The sequence below is a fragment of the Vollenhovia emeryi genome, unplaced genomic scaffold, assembly GCF_000949405.1.
Source record: "Vollenhovia emeryi isolate VEMERY1.0 unplaced genomic scaffold, V.emery_V1.0 DF939181.1, whole genome shotgun sequence".
Lineage (NCBI taxonomy): Eukaryota > Metazoa > Arthropoda > Insecta > Hymenoptera > Formicidae > Vollenhovia > Vollenhovia emeryi.
The window spans coordinates 1,413,788-1,430,490 of NW_011967185.1; the positions used below are offsets into that span (position 1 = coordinate 1,413,788).

The 16,703-nt window shown below is 39.6% G+C and overlaps 1 protein-coding gene across 8 annotated transcripts; it reads left to right on the plus strand.

The window, feature by feature from the left end:
• Positions 1-523: 523 nt before the first annotated feature.
• LOC105563042 (WD repeat-containing protein 7) lies at positions 524-16,703 on the plus strand. 8 transcript variants are annotated; one of them, XM_012014308.1, is made up of 26 exons: positions 524-669; positions 1,315-1,492; positions 2,134-2,366; positions 2,474-2,616; positions 4,785-4,975; positions 5,105-5,250; positions 5,505-5,525; positions 6,485-6,511; positions 7,725-7,815; positions 8,370-8,784; positions 9,029-9,249; positions 9,410-9,629; positions 9,822-9,936; positions 10,047-10,252; positions 10,400-10,537; positions 10,681-10,749; positions 11,401-11,502; positions 12,150-12,362; positions 12,574-12,838; positions 12,974-13,193; positions 13,351-13,576; positions 13,699-14,036; positions 14,385-14,708; positions 14,846-14,938; positions 15,149-15,346; positions 15,545-16,703. In XM_012014308.1, the coding sequence occupies exons 2-26, from the start codon at positions 1,328-1,330 to the stop codon at positions 15,728-15,730; spliced, it is 4,566 nt and encodes a 1,521-aa protein (XP_011869698.1). In that variant the 5' UTR covers positions 524-669; positions 1,315-1,327; the 3' UTR covers positions 15,731-16,703. The 8 variants fall into 8 exon arrangements, with proteins under 8 accessions (XP_011869698.1, XP_011869702.1, XP_011869701.1 ...); XM_012014311.1 differs by having other exon boundaries at positions 525-669; positions 2,474-2,595; XM_012014310.1 differs by lacking the exon at positions 524-669 and adding an exon at positions 881-1,263.

Genomic DNA, 16,703 nt, shown 5'->3' on the forward strand with positions numbered 1-16,703 from the left:
ATAAGTGTAGTGAAAGTGATATCATGGATATAAATAATATAATATTATTAGATGATGATATTGTAGAGAGAAATAATGTAATAAAATTTGTAATTGAAGAATTTGAAGAACAATTACCAAATAACCTTCATATAGAAGAACGTGGTGTGCGTCAGAAAAATGAAATTTAAATTATTATGAACAAATAGTCCCATTATATGACGAACTTTTACTTAAGGAACATTTTAGAATGGCATTAGTCTCAATCTAATGTAAATAATAATAGAGGTTATATGGCCTTCAGGGGTGCTTTCGCGACGTAGATCAAAATGATCCGATCATAATGATCCGTGCTATGATTGGTCAAATCTGGAATTTCATTGAATAAAATTTCAATGTGATGCTACGAAATTTCAGATTTGACCAATCACAGCACGGATCATTTTGATCCGGATCATTTTGATCTACGTCGCGAAAGCACCCCGCGTCGAATTCTGCGCGCGATCGATTTCTAGGGACTTTCGCGGCGGAACAGCTGATCGCTGTCTCGCCCGCACTGTCCAATATCGTCCACGGCAGCGCGACAGCGATGGTCGCGGGAGCGCAGTGAGGGATCCGGGTGGATTTTCGGCAGGTGTCGGCCAACTGCGACGTCCCGGCCGATCGTCAGCGGTGCTCCGTCGACTCGCGGTAATTATTCTCCGCGGTTTTCGCGCCCGCGCGACCGTTGTCAGCGCCGCGAACACGCTCTGCTCCGCTCGCGGTAGCGGCGCGACGGCGCCCCGCAGCCTTGATCGTCCGTGTGACATTTTGCCAACATGATGTAGCAGACGCCTTTAATTGCTCTCAATCAGCCCCCCTCGCGACGATCCTGAGTGATTTCGTCAACCTGAACGTGCCTCCGTCAGCCCGACACGCCTCCCCGCGGATTCGCGCGCCCTCGGCGCGTCGGTGAGCCGCGATCGCTCGGCCTGTCACTTTACTGCGCGGTTTATCTCCCACTCGCGATACCATCGCGATAACGTCGCGACTGTATATTTCAGTTTCCCGGAATCTAATTCACCGCCGGGAATTATCTCTCGCGCTCTCAACATTTTTTCTGATTGACGGCACGCGGAGATATACGACTGACAGTGCTTCGAATCGCGTCGAAACGATCAATCACTCTGGCATTTGACTCTGCGAGCTGGCTCTCTTCCCCTTTCAACCGGGTGTTTTGTTCCCCGGGTCGCGTCGAGGCGCGCGTCGATCAACGAAGGAGAACTGTTAGCGCCGAGCGACACGGTAACGAAATTACGTCAAGATTTCGTTGGTTGCATTATTAATTGTTTCCAGATTGTCTGCGAAGATGACAGCAGGCACCAGCCTGGTGGTGCCCATAGTGCTGTGGGGACGCATAGCGCCGACCCACTGTATTTCCTGCGTCTACCTGTCCCGGGACCAGAAGACACTGGTGACAGGATGTTACGATGGACAAATATGTCTGTGGCAAGTGGATCCGGAAACATTCAAGGTATAGAAAACGAAATTTATCTATGGGAAAGGCGCCGGGAGTCAGAAACGCAGGTCAATCATTTAACAAACCTAGCAAATACAATTGGACGTTTCAGTTGTGATTGTAACTGCCTTTGGCGATGTAACAATTATTAATCTCACGTGCCCCGTTGTGCCATTGGTAAAGGCCAGCTTTTATGGAATAGCTACAAGTTGTTGGGCTATACATTTCTCGAAACTAGAACTAGGGCCAAGTTCTAGCATCGTGGACACAGGCCTCAAAAGATCAAAGAATATTTGACCTGACTACAATCATTTAAAATGTCAGGTAGCCAAGAGAACAGGAGTGAAACGTGAGGATATGGTTCGCATACCTGTAGTTTAAAGTTAAACAATGTTCAAATTAAATCAAAGTCAAAGGTGTAAAATTTTTTTATAATTGTAGTCAGTGAAACATGAGGATGTGGCTCGCATATCTGTAGTTCAAATTTAAACAATTGTCGAAAGTTTAAAATGTAAAATGCGGATCGCAGCAGTTACTCTCAAGGGTGACAAGTAAACACCGAGTCGAATGTGTATAAATAACGAGTATATGCAGAACGGCTGCAAATTGTCTTCGTTCATTATTGATTGACGCCACTATTATGGTTTTTGATGCAGATGACCCCGAGATGCCTGCTGGTTGGACACACCGCCCCGATAATGTGCCTCAGCCGAGCCAGCGTCGTGATGGAGCAGAATTTCATCGTCAGCAGCAGCGAGAGCGGGGAGATGTGCACTTGGGACCTGGTCGATGGAAAGTGTCGCGAGGCAGTGAAGCTCAACAGCGTTCACACGCAAATGCTGCCCTACGTCTCCGCGGGCGGGGAGGACGTCAGATTGTTTTGTTCTGGGTAGAAATGACATTATCCGTAGACATTACATAGCACACGGTGGAGTCGCATTTGTCACGGACACATACGTCTCACTCGGGGCCTAAACTGTTATACGTCTATTTCAGATACTATCCCGAGGTTCTGGTGATGGACCCATTCAGCTTGGAGGTGCTGTTTACCCTGAGCTCTCGCGTGAATCCAGACTGGATTAGCGCCTTGCACGTTTTGCGGCCGGCCAAACGGAAAGGTCGGTTCTACGTGCATACAAGTTAGTTACACTCCATCACACCTACGCTTTGTACCATGAACAGCTACCTTCTATCCAACTTCACTGCCAACAGATACTGAATAAGGATTAATCGCGATACAGCTGTCGTGACGGATTTATATTCAAGTTTCAGCTGAATCTACAATAGACGCAGCGAGTCGTAAGCCGCAAGAAATTGACCAATTATAGTCAAATATGACAAGAATAATCGACTGTCATTGGCCGATTTCTTCTTGTGGCCTGCAGACTTTCGGCGTCTATTGTACATCCAGCTTTAGCGCGACAATTCGGTTCGCAACAGTCTCACATTTACTGCTGTCTAAAACTGTTTTCTTTTCTTATTTTCAATAATTCTTACGTAACAGTCAATGCTTGATATCTTTGGCACAAATGAAAATTCAGCAACGTGCGAAACAGTATCTTTTGGTGTTTCATTATCTTGTATATTTATGTGTTCCTTTTTAAGTAAAGAACTTTTGCGGATATTAGCGGTAAAGTTTCTCTCTTTTGGTTATCTTTGCGTCTGATTCGAGTGAAATTAAGTTGGAAGATAATTAACGATCGTACTAGTGTAACTTGATAGCAACTAACGGTATATGAGGCATTTGTACAGACGTCTCTTTTATACTTAAAATTTTATAATCTGCTACTTTACGGTTGTTTTTTCTTAGGCAATTAACCTGAAGAAGCTTTGTGCTTTGGATATAAACAGGGATTGTCTTTTCGAGAAGTATTTCGAGTTCTTATCTTTCGGTGGCCTATTACTCGGTTTCGCGAGTAAGGTCGTCCATATTGTACCCTAGTGTGACAGTAGCAGTTTTATATATTTAATATTTTTGGACTGACCACTTAATAACAGTTACATTGTTGCAGCATGTTAATGAAACTGGACACAAGTCAGCGCTAGTGCGCTGGCAGTCGAGGCTGTATCACTTCTCTCGTTTACTTTTTTCTTCTATCTAATCGTGGTTCACACCATCTCTTCCCTGCACATCGTCACTGGAACAATCTAATCATTACTAACGGCTCATTTCACTCCTCGTTCTTTTTATATTAAGTAACAGTATCATTCACGTATCTATCCTGTTACTCACATTTATGAGGAGACATGTCATCTATTATATATTTACACACATCGCAATTCATTACACTTTCATAACACTTTCATCTGGTATACTATGTTTCTATCTCTACTCGTAAGTATACATATATATTATAATATACATATTTACACGCGGCAACAATTGCACGCTCTATGTTACTGCTAAATTTTATCTCTCGTACTATAATTACATGTATATTAATGTTTAAAACCATATCGATTACTTCTCTAAAATGTAAAATGACTAAAATTATCTAGCAATAGAGAGTATCTTTTTCTAAATTCTCTCTTCCTATTTTGCAGTTTATAATTTTAATTTGTAAGAGAGGAAGCACCAATGTTTACAGCTTTAAATGTAATTTGCCGAATTAGTTTGTAATTTTTATATCGCTATTTATCACAGTTACACCGGAGTGCTAATTTACAGCTTGTGTTTCTTTTTAATACATTGTACGTGGAGTCAGTAAAATTAGCATTATATGTGCATTAAATCAAACTAATTGCAAACAAAGGCCTTAAAGTAATATTAAAAAAAGAAACAGGACGGACAAAATTGTGTTATCATTACGAAAAATGTAAATATCTTATTAACGCCCGCAACTATACACATTAATTGTTGTGTTTTAATCAGTGTAATCCTCGAATTCTGCTTAGTCAAGTAAATTGAGTACACACATAGTTTCTGCATAACTGGAGTTGAGCATGATTTCGCTGTAATTCAATACGTATCGCTTTCTACTCCACGGAACATCTGGCATGCATGTAATACTATACTTAACGCATACAGAATTATTACCGCCTCACGAGGATCATATTGTACCTACTAGAATAACGCTACCTTTAATCACCTGTAATACTAATTTCGGCCGCTTTATTCGATATCTGACATAAATATTTACTTGTAAGTTAATTACATCGATTCATTGAAGCTGGCAAATCTCGTTGTTCATAGCGAACAGCGAACACTGTCCGGGTGATTCCTAACGAAACGTTCTATCGCTTAAAAATGCTACAACGCCCTCCTAGATTTACTTAACGCGCAACAGGCGCTTTCATTCGTTTAAAGACGACGTCGTGCTGGCTCTGACGACGACGGGCACAGTCAAGGTGTGGACGCTCTTGGGCCACGAGAATCGGAACAGCGAGCCCCTGTACGAACACGAGAGTAAACAGATCCGCTGCTTGAACGCGCTCGCGATGACCTGCTGCCCCTACAATCAGAGGACGGTGCTGATCGTATGCTCCAAGTATTGGCAGGTAATTACCGGAGTAAATGGAATAAAGGTTTGGCAATCGGGATTCTCTTTTATAGAACATCTTATATTAATTGCATCGTTAGTCAGAAGCTATGCGTTTATAATGTATATTGTTGGAACAACGTTATAGATATTTGACGCTGGCGATTTCTCAGTTCTCTGCTCGATAACGGCTCCACGTGGCGAGCGTTGGATGGCAGGTGATTTCTTGGCCGCCGATAGGGTCATCCTGTGGAGCGACGAAGGTCACGGATATTTATATAAGCTCCCAGCAAAGTACGTACCCCTTTAACGCAACGTACGATAAGTTTCTTTGATAAACGCCACCGATTTGTCAAGAGTATACTCTAGAAATATCTATTTAAACACTTTGGTTTTCTTCTCCCTGGTTGCCTAACGAATGAAATAATTATCTCTCTCACACCCCGAGCTCTTAATATTTGCGAATGAGTGATATATTACGTAACAATTCGACCGAGATACTCGAATGTTGAATCTTATTGATTAGCACATCCCTTTATTGCTTCTAGGATTCTGGTACAACTTGACAGGTAGTTTATTTTCGCGTTTATATAAGTATTAAAATTCTTTTGCAAATCATATCTCTAACAATGTATTTTTCTGTGTGAAGAAACAGTTATATTAATAGTCTAGTAGCATGGTTATGGTTACTAAAGCGCACTTCATCGACCCTGTAAAGCAGTTTATTGCTATTAACAAATGCTGAAATAGTTAGATACTTAATCGTGATTTACGTGACGCATCTGTGGGAAATTATCTCACAGATGTTTCATGGCTCTTTTAATCTTTAATGTGTATATATATAATATATATATATGTGTGTGTATATATATAACGTGCAACATGAAAAAGTACCGCCAAAATCACTCTGAATTTCTCGTTTAATTGTTAGGCGCATCAACCCGGCAATAAGTTCTCCAAGTTTTCAATTATAGGGCTGAATGCTGTAGAAGCACTTGCTGGCAATGCACCCTTTCGATATTTTATTTTTTACCTTGTTTGTAACCATTTATCATGCGCCTACATATCCGGAGTCACATTGTCGTTTATCAAAATTGCGCTACATATTTAACAAGCCGATTTCATGAAATGAAAAGTAATGCATTCTTTACCTTCACATAGCTATCTCCACTCGACTTCCATTCGAGAATATGTAATAAGGATACTTCGAATGTAACTATGAAGTTGACATCAGAAGTGTGTGATTAATATTAATAGACGATTAAATCTGAACGTGAACAACGATAAAAATGCTAATTAAGTAAAATCCCTTTGTCATATTTTGTTCTTTCGTGTAAAAGTAATTGTAAAGGCACCCTTTTTTGAGGAACTTCTCTGCAATTCATACAACTTCGTTGCACAGTCCCAGAACAGAACTTTCGTACATGCATATGAATTAACAATGATCGCAATGATCCGTTTTACGGTGATGTCTTTTTCATATTATTCACCTCTACTGCATTCTACGCGGGATCTGGTGTTCTTCTAGCAAGCTGAAGGGCAAGGCTCTCAGCAGGTAACCCGCATTATCACTTGTACATGTTCTCCATACTGTCCTCTCTCTTTCTCTCTTCTAGTCTTTGTTTTTCTCTTCGTCTTTTTATTCGTTTTTTTTTTCATTTTTCTTCACCTTTCTCTTGTGTTTGTAAACACAATAATTCGCTTTTACTCAGTTTTGGTACAAGGTGGTATGGTAAACTCGGCAGCGTAGATTCGTATTGACGTTCACTGTGCAAATGCATCAAATTTTATATAATATTTTGTTCTGACGAATTTTATTACATCGCGAATTAGGCGTATTATCGATGAACACCTCAACCCACGATGGTACCTTCACTTTTATTCTCATTTTCTCTCGTGCTTTTAGCGAATGTCAAGAATTTTCATTGGCGTTTACATACGAGCTCATATACGTCCTGTTGCACACGCGTATATTCAATCCATCATAATCATTGACAATTCTTAATCGCAGTTCAAACAGATAATATAGACAAGGTGAAAACGTAAAGATACGAAAGAAGGTAAATGCGAGGAAGAATTATATATTACCATATCTCATTACTTATGTTCTCACATTCTGTTTGCTTTAAGTTGCTTTGCACTGTTATTATTAACTGTGCGATTATTATTAAAGTAACAGACGTGACACAAAGGTAATTCATTTGTAAAAAGATAGATTCTGCATAGGGGCAAAATATTTCGATATTCAAAAGCCAGTGCTATCTTTTAGATCTAAGATAAAAGGGACGAGATATATGTATATTGTATTTTTAAGTCTGCAATTTTTTTCTTTTTCTCTAGCACAAGAATAATTTTGACTATTTTAATTTTAATGGGATAAACTTTATCCAAATCTTGACACCAAACCTTTTACAGATAATTTTACAGACCTTTGTGTATCGTTTATAATCTGAAAATGCTATTGCTTCGAAAAGACGTTTACTCGCAGCGTTCGCTTGCTAGTAAACATAGTCGGCAAATAAACACGCATACTTGAAGCAATTCGATGCAATATGAAGCTTAAGCAATATAAAAAAAAAATAGTTGGGCTATTCTTGGACACGGTTTTCTTGAATATGCATATTTAACATGTAAAGATTTTTATGTTCTGTGTTGTATTTGACGATATTTTCTCTGTGGAAAACAATGTCCATGAACAGTGTTTAAATCTTTATTTTATAGACATGAAAATAATCACTGATCACGAATTTTCTTTCCACAATATACAGTAGCGTTGCAGATAACAAAAACTTTCACACCGCTGGTGCAGAGTACGACCAGCCGTATCTGTACTGCACATTAACGCAACCTGGAGATAAGGTAAGAAATACTTTTCTATCGTATAGCGATAAGGAGTATAATTATACCTTCATAATCTATTGTAGATTTTCATCTTTTATTTGTTCTATGTTCAACTCACTTCTTTGAACTCTTAACTCTAAATCTTTTATTTCTAAGACCCTTTTCATCTCAGGAACCTTTAATTCTATAAATTGTTGGTCATAGGAAGTTTTATTCTTATAGTTGTAGATTCCTTGAATTCTTTGATCTTGCATTTCTCAATTTCTTCTAATTCACAAATGTTGTAATAGAGTATTCTTGTCTTGATAATTGTATTATAGACGCATCTTTTAATTGTTCTGTGTTCAACTCTTCGAATTTTTTACTGTAATATTTTATTCCCAAGGCTTCTTTAATCTCAGGAATCTTTCAGTCTAAAGATCGTGGTCGTTGATCGTAGGAAGACTTATTTTTATAGTTATGGATTATAGTTATCGATTCCTAGAATTCTTTAATCTTTCATCTCGGTTTCCTCCAATTCTCGAACGTTGTTTATGTACCTCCTAACATCCGCGGATTCTCCCATGTTTTAGCCTCTTTCTTGTCCGCCGGCCATGCGACTGGTCACCGTGCAGCGTCAGAACCAGACCTTAAAGTATCTGTTACGCGGGGACAGCGAGGGCGTCGTTATTCTCTGGACAGTACCGGACGTAACGACACAGCAACTCGGTCAGATTTCCGAGAATGACGGATCGTCAACACCGGCATTGTCACCGACCGTGAAGACGAGTCTTACCGCGGCCTGGGGTGCAATGAAGCCGCCTCCTGTAGGGATACTCGATCAGTTGGACACCGGCGATGGCCACGGCATTAAGCTCACTGCCTGCATATATTTACCGCAGCAGAGTCGATTAGTCGTTGGTCGTGAGGATGGCAGTATTATCATCGTGCCGGCGACGCAAACCGTAATGCTTCAACTACTCCACGGGAATCATCAGCAATACGATGGTATCATCATATTTTCATTATTTCTCTATAAAAGCCCTCCGTACATATAAAGTACTGATAATGATGTGAATCTCTCTAAGTTATGCTTATGTAAAAATGCTAAAGTCGATGTGATGTAAAACTAATTAGAAAATACAAGTAAATGATTTAAAATGTAACACAACTCCATACGTTAAAACTCACTTTAAATTAACATAAAAATTTTTCGCGATTGAATTTTTAATTGTCCTTTGTATATGTTCAGATTGGCCACCGCATCAAGTTTTGTTGGGCCACTCAGGACGAGTAAATTGTCTGCTTTATCCCCACGGCGCGGCGCCTCGTTACGATCGCACTCATCTTGTTTCCGGTTCCGTGGACTTTGCTGTCTGCCTATGGGATTTGTACGCCGGCACATTGATCCATCGGTTTTGCGTTCATGCCGGTGAAATCACGCAACTGATGGTGCCACCCGATAATTGCAGTGTACGGCTATTTGCTTATTTTCATCATAAAACTTCGTACGATGTGACCACTAATTTCTAATCGCTCTAGTCAAGTCTTGATCCGTGAAAAATATCATTGCTAAAAATCGATCAAAGTTTAACATATAAAGAGTTATATGTATGTATTTATATATTTGCAGCCCAGAATACAGAAATGCGTTTGCAGCGTCGCGTCGGACCACAGTGTTACATTGCTCTCGTTAGCGGAGAGGAAATGCGTCGTGCTTGCTTCGCGTCATCTTTTCCCGGTCGTGACCATCAAGTGGAGGCCACTGGATGATTTCATGATAGTCGGATGTTCGGACGGTGCCGTGTACGTCTGGCAAATGGAAACTGGTCACTTGGATCGCGTACTGCACGGTTTGTTTGCTCCACGTTGTTTCAGCTCAAGGATTATTCGTATTTTCCTAATCTTCCAATTTCTTAGGATTACTCAAATTGTTCCTTTCTCAGAGCCTCGGAGATATTTATTGCGCTCTCTGTCTTGTGTTACCACATTTTGTAAATTGCGTGTAGAATTCATGAGAACAGCGAATTCACTTGTTCTTCTAGGCATTATCGCGGAAGAGGTGCTCTACGCTTGCGACGAGAACACTATAGCGGCAGCCGGCGGATCCGCCGCCGGCGGCGAGCTAGGACTAGCTAATCCTGCCGTGCATTTCTTTAGGTAAATGAAATCTTGCGGCACAGATGGTGAGAATCTTGCGTGTTCTTCAGCGTAGCAAATCATCCGGGATAACGTTCTCCGTTACAGTCCGTCCGATTTTTACTTCTCAGGGGTTTGCGCCATCGAAACCTGTCGGCGATTAGACACGCGACGCAAAGAGGTCTGCATCAGCTGCAACAGCTTCACGGTGGACATGGTCCGGATCATGGGAATCAGATAAAAGCCAAAGGTTCGCCGCTGATGATTCAAGGATTCAGAAGTAACCCGAAGGATCCGGAGAGTCACATCCTATTTTTCGACATAGAAGCGCTGATAGGTATGAGATCCTTACCATACAACTCACATTTTCTCTGAAAAAATTGATTTTGTATTTATTTGTAATTCTTTTTCTACTTATTAAGCCTTTGCATGATAATCTGTGTTATAAGTTGCGATAATAATTTAATTTATTTGTCCATTGTAGTGCAATTACTCAGCGACGAGTACGGTGCCATGTCACCCGGTTCTTTAGAAGCGCAAGGCCTTATCTCCGCCGCCGAATATCAAAAAGTTGCTGCACTCACCCAATCTGCTAGTCCCGATGCGCACAAGAAAATTGTTGGTAAGGATTTTTTCACGTTGCTCTAAATTATGATAAAACGTGTCTTAAAATATACTGTTGTAAATAAGAACCACATTTCTTCGCAGTTCTATCCGTTTAAGAATAAGCATTGCAGCTATCTCTATTAATCTATCCCTTTGTAGACTTTTTCGGTCGCGTCAAGGATAAGGCAGGTGATGTTGAGCGAATATTGAAGGAGAAGGATCGTCACGGTATCGTGTTTTCTTATTGTTACTTGTTTCGCAATTTTGTTTATTCACATATTTCGTTCATGTATAAAAGTTTTCTGAAGTGAACTAAAATCCCCAGCCATTAATATCTGTTACAAGATTTATAAGAAAAAAATTTCTCATAATTTTTCTAAAAGTCCGATATTAACAATTTATTCTGTTAATTGACACATGTAACACATTGTTATCCTTCTTTGTCACAGCCTTGATTTGATTTGTGATTGCCCGACTCGAGAGGGATTGTTTGACGTGCATTTTATATTTTATTTGCAAAATGTGCTTCGTAGGCTCTGTTATGTACAGTTTTATTTCTTTTCTGTCAACTGTCTTCATTCAATAATTACTTAGAGCTTGGTCTTTACATTTATTCGTTATAATAACTTCAAAATTTTTCATATAGAATTGTTTTAAATTCTTAAATTATAAATTTGTAACATTAAATTCTAAATAATATTCTTAATATAGTTCACATATAATTACTTTATTCCACAAAGACTTCTCACTTCTGTTTTTAGTAGGTTGCAATAACGTTAATGTTTCTCTATAGACTTCTTCAGTTCAATCATCTGTAGACATTGTCTTACAATTTCTTTCCGATTATCGTGCTATCTAAAGATAGATTTCTTTCTGTAGGTATATTGGCTAAGATGAAGGAGGGTGCGGAGAATGTGCATACTAAATTACAGGCCAAAGCGGAAAGCGTCGGCCTCAAGCCGTCGACATTTGACGGCAAAGGTTAGACAAAGTATCTTTGAAATGACAGGTTTTTATAGTTCACGGTTACAGCGTGTCTCGCACGAATTTATTCTGTATTTTAGAGTGCCAACTTGCACATGATTCTCGCGTGTCAATAGATAAAAACCGTAGTTAGTTTCTCCAAAGCACTAAACAGTCCCATCCTCACCATTTGTCCACATTATATTCTTAACAATTCCATTAGGTTTCTAAACAAGTCGGACGTCATCAAATAGGGAGATGGATATCATTACTACTAAGATAGCTTTAATTTTATTGATATGCACGCTTGTGAGGGCTTTTAAGTAGCATTTAATACATGTCTTTATAAAATTACCACTCGCTTTTCTTTAATTTAGTAACTGATTATGTTTATAATGTCCTGCGTTCGAGGATTATGTATTAATTACTTCTATTATTATACGTGTATGTATGTCTTTAATTATGTTGTTAGACTGTTGTTAGTGAATACTTTTTAGGACTTTTATTTTATAAATTTTTATCAGTATATTTATACAATATATGTTTATTCTCTCGTTAAAAGTCTTGTTTTTTTTCAGTTGTGTTACACTGTAGCTGTTCTTGCTGTTCTAGCGAGTATTGTTCAATAATTATTGCGGTACTCATGTCTATTCGACTCTTTGCAGGCGATAGTTGGAATAACAGTGATGCGGCGAAGAACAATTTGAAACGAAACGGTGCGTTCAGCGAACCAAATGCGACGATGGAAGTAGCACAGTTGCTCTTGAGCCTCCTGCACGCCTGGGGCATGGATCCAGACTTGGACAGAGTTTGTGAGGGAAAGTTGGGTTTACTACGGCCTATGGTTCCTGTCTCCTTCGGGGTATTATCCAAGGGAGGTACGTGTTAATGCTATTATGTGTGTTATTTAAAAACAAATCTTTTGCTACAACTTACATGCAGTCATGATCACAACACATTTACGGAGGATCTTTTCATGTCTCGAATCCATTCATTCACATTACATGTATAAATAACTCAAATATATTATCGAGAGAATTTTTATATTTTAGTAAAAATGCAAACTAAAAGAGGTTACATATATTGCAGGCTACATGTCGCTGTTATTACCAACTTGGCAGACACAGCTCGAGCCAGTCGGTGAGCCTGCAACTCAATTGGAGCAACGTTTGCCCGCTGAGCTAGTTAGGCAAGAGAGACTCACTAGAGCATTCACGGCGAGAGCACACTGGGAATTATCGACAACTTTAACGAGTAATCATTTACTGGCGGTAGTCGCTTTATCGAATACTTTAATGTCGATGAACAATGCAACTTTTGTACCTGAGCAAGAACGAAACCGCAAGATGCATAGGTGAATTAAATTAACGCAAAATAATTAAATTATCATAAACCAATAATGCTAGATTATAGTCAGTTGTTCCTAATTATTGTATTGTAATATAGTCATACAGCATATTTATTGGAAAGTAAATTTTTTTATGAATAGGCCGGGCAATAGGGGTGCAGTAAATTGGAATAAGACAGAAGAGGAAAATGAGGAAATGTATACGGTACAACAAGCGCAGATCAAGCAGGGTTGGTCTCTCCTCGCTACCTTGCATTGCGTATTATTGCCTGATAAAGTCGCGGCTCAGGGTGGTTCAAAGACCTTCAAGCGACCGCAAGTGGAGATGATGGCACGAAGATGGCAGCATCAGTGTGTGGAGGTTTGTGTGTTAAATCTGAAGAAATTCACAGTTTTAGAACGAATCATTTGTAACATTTATATTATTGAGTTATTGCAAATTACACTATTATAATTAATTTTGTTTATAATTAATTTTGTTGGCCTTGTATTTTATACGTTGCACTTTGATGCTCTAGATTCGAGAAGCAGCACAAGCTTTGCTGCTTGCTGAGTTGGGCAGGATGGGCTCGAAAGGTCGCAAAGCGCTTGTCGATAACTGGTCACAGTATTTGCCGATGTACAGTACTCAGGAGCCGATTGCGCCGCAACCGCAGAGTCAGACTTCGCCGGCGGCCGGAAGTCCGGTGCCACCGACCGAGGCGCAACCGGAAGAAGAAGATGAAGAAGAGGAATTAGCCGAAGGTGAACTTTTTAGAGAAAATTTTCTTTTAAACTGAGTAGTGCGAAAAAATTGACGCGATAAAAATACACAATATGTGTCGAATAAATTAAAAGTTCTTAATTTATAATTTTTTTTTTGGTAGAACTTAGTATAGCTAGGAAGCCGTCGAGTGTGGCGGAATTGAAGCGAAAGCAAACCACGGCAGTGGTGTTGCTGGGCGTGATAGGGGCTGAATTTGGCCAGGATGTAACTACTACAAACCAAAGAAGGGATAACGAGCAAAGACGGAAGAGCTCGATCGTGGAAGGCTTTGGCATAGGAAACAACAACCTTGCCAGGCATACCAGCATGGCGCTCACTCATTTATTGCATGCGCCTCATTCTCCAAAGTTACCGTTGCACACAGCATTACGAAGAGCCGCGATTGATCTTATTGGCAGGGGATTCACCGTGTGGGAACCGTATCTCGATGTGTCCAAGGTAAAAATTCCGGAATATTTTATTGTGATCTTTTAATCTGTTTGCATTTACATTATATTTTCTGTTATTGTTTCACCCTTTGGGACATAGAAATTTACAACAAGCACTGATATATAAAGGGGAATATTTTTCGCACCATTATATTTCAAAGTCTTAAATCAGTTTTGATATGATAATGAAACATATATATTACTATTGTAACTATATTGTAACTAAGGCGAATAGACACTAACCATTGCGTAAAGGAATGTAAATTAAATATGAAATCTCGTTTTATATCAATTATATTATATACGAATATGTGTAAAATAAATAATTTAGTATTTTTAACGCTGTTTCTTAACGTAGGTTCTCTTAGGCCTATTGGAAATGTGTTGCGATGCAGACAAGTTAGTGCCGAGTCTGACATACGGCCTTCCTCTTACACCGCAAGCCGACTCTTGTCGCACGGCACGTCATGCTTTAACGCTGATCGCTACCGCCAGGCCAGCTGCCTTTATCACCACGATGGCTCGTGAAGTAGCCAGGTTTAACACTCTCCAACAGAATGCCCAGACCTTGAACGTCAATCTGGGTGCAAGTGTCTTAACCAGAGCTAAGCCAGAGATTCTTAGGATCGTCGAACAACTAATTGACAAGATGCAGAGTGAGATGAGCGATCTTCTTGTGGAGGTATCAGTCAAGTTTAATGTTGAACAACAAAACTTAATTATAAGAAAAAAGAAACTTTGTGTCCCTGCAACACGTTTTGTACATATTTACAATATGTCTGTTTTTTTGTATTAATTGGCATTTAATCACGTTCGCAGGTCATGGATATTATTTTACATTGCCTCGATCCAGGTCATCTGAAAATGAAGCCTTTGAACGAAGTATTCCCGGCCGTGTGTAGATTTAATCAAGTAAGTCATATAATTAAGACTTTTCATGAGACAATTAGTACTATTAATTATTACTAATTAATTATTATATTATGACTAAGTCCTTTGAGTTATAATTTCATGATTAAACTTATATTGTTTATTAAAATTTTGTCAAGTTATGTAAAACAACTTTTTGATATTTCGATCTATATAGTCGTTGGCCATGTTTTTTAAATTTCTTATTTACAGGTCAGTCACTGTCCAGCAACACGTAGGATAGCGGTTGGCGGTCGCGGCGGTCAGCTAGCGTTATACGAATTGCGAGGTAACGTTAAATGTCAAACTGTCTCAGCTCACTCGGCGCCGGTCACCGCGTTGGCGTTTTCGCCGGAAGGAAAGTTCCTCGTCAGTTATTCTTGTTCTGAAAATAAACTATGTTTCTGGCAGGTAAATATGAAAAAGTCTCGCAGATCATCTAATGATCTGGCTTAGTACATCTAAATCTATTTATTGTCAATATGTACGTCTATGCTTAACATTTACTCTTAGCTTCTAACAATCGACTGTACAATTAGACATAAAAATTCGAATAACAGCGTTCTGGTTTATCTTGAAAACGACGAGTGACATTTCACGATTTTCCAGCAAACCAGTAGCGGCATGTTCGGCCTGGGCAACTCACAGACGCGCTGCGTCAAGTCCTACAGTACCGCGCCAATCAACGACGTGGCCCGACTGAACCCTATGCGTTTGGCACGGCTGATTTGGATCAACAACCGCACAGTCACTTTAATGCTCGCCGACGGTTCGGAAACACGCTTCAACGTTTGAACATCATGCGAGATTGATCTGGAGATACCGATGGCTTCGTTCGACAAGCGAGAGCAGCTTGCTCGCCATTTAGCGCCGACCACATCGATTGAGCCTGATTTATACAATGTTCTCTTCGTTAACAGATTTTTTACACGAATGTCAATGAGAGTCAATAGCAACAATACCGTTTTCCACGAGCAAGCTAGTTTAATAGCATTGCAAGTTAAAAAGAAGTGTAATTTTATCGGCTAATTCTTGTAGGAAAGTGTTAATAAGTAAAAATTACACGATTTCAAGCATAGTATTATAAAGCATACCAATTTAGAGAGAACTCTGCATATAAATCAGGCTTCAGCGCCAACTACACATTAAATTTCCTTCCTCTGGTACTGAGAGACGGAAATATAATTTTACTAGTTAGCTAATCGAAACTGTCGGCGTGACTTTAGTTGAAATAATTAGCGTGCAAACCAGGAGTGCCGTCGCCGATTTTGGCGCGCTCATTGGTACTTAATCGATAATGTTAGTACTGAATAATTGGATTTCGCTGTGTTTCACTGTGTATATTGTCGGTATGTAGTATGGCTGTCCGGATCCAATCTACGATATTCTCTTAAAACAAAGTCAGGATCGGGACACAGTCTTGCTTGGCGCTAAAAACGCACGATGATCGTCGGCGATAGTTTGTCACGTAAATGTTACAATATCAGGGAGATCATGCGACGTAAATTTGTTCCTGCCAATCCACCGGAAGTTGCAGCGTCTGTAAGATACATAGTCTATTACATAGCTGCGAAGTTTTACTTTTATTAACGATCGGATATTTGATCATAACTTAGATACTCGTACGATAGAGATAAGGAGAATTTCCATCCGGCTTTGTCAGGCTGCGGAGCCGCGGAAGAGAACATTCTGTTGTATTTTTATCCTGTACATATATATTGCTTGAAAGTATACTGCCACTTCCGGCGGATTAAACCTGCACGCTTTT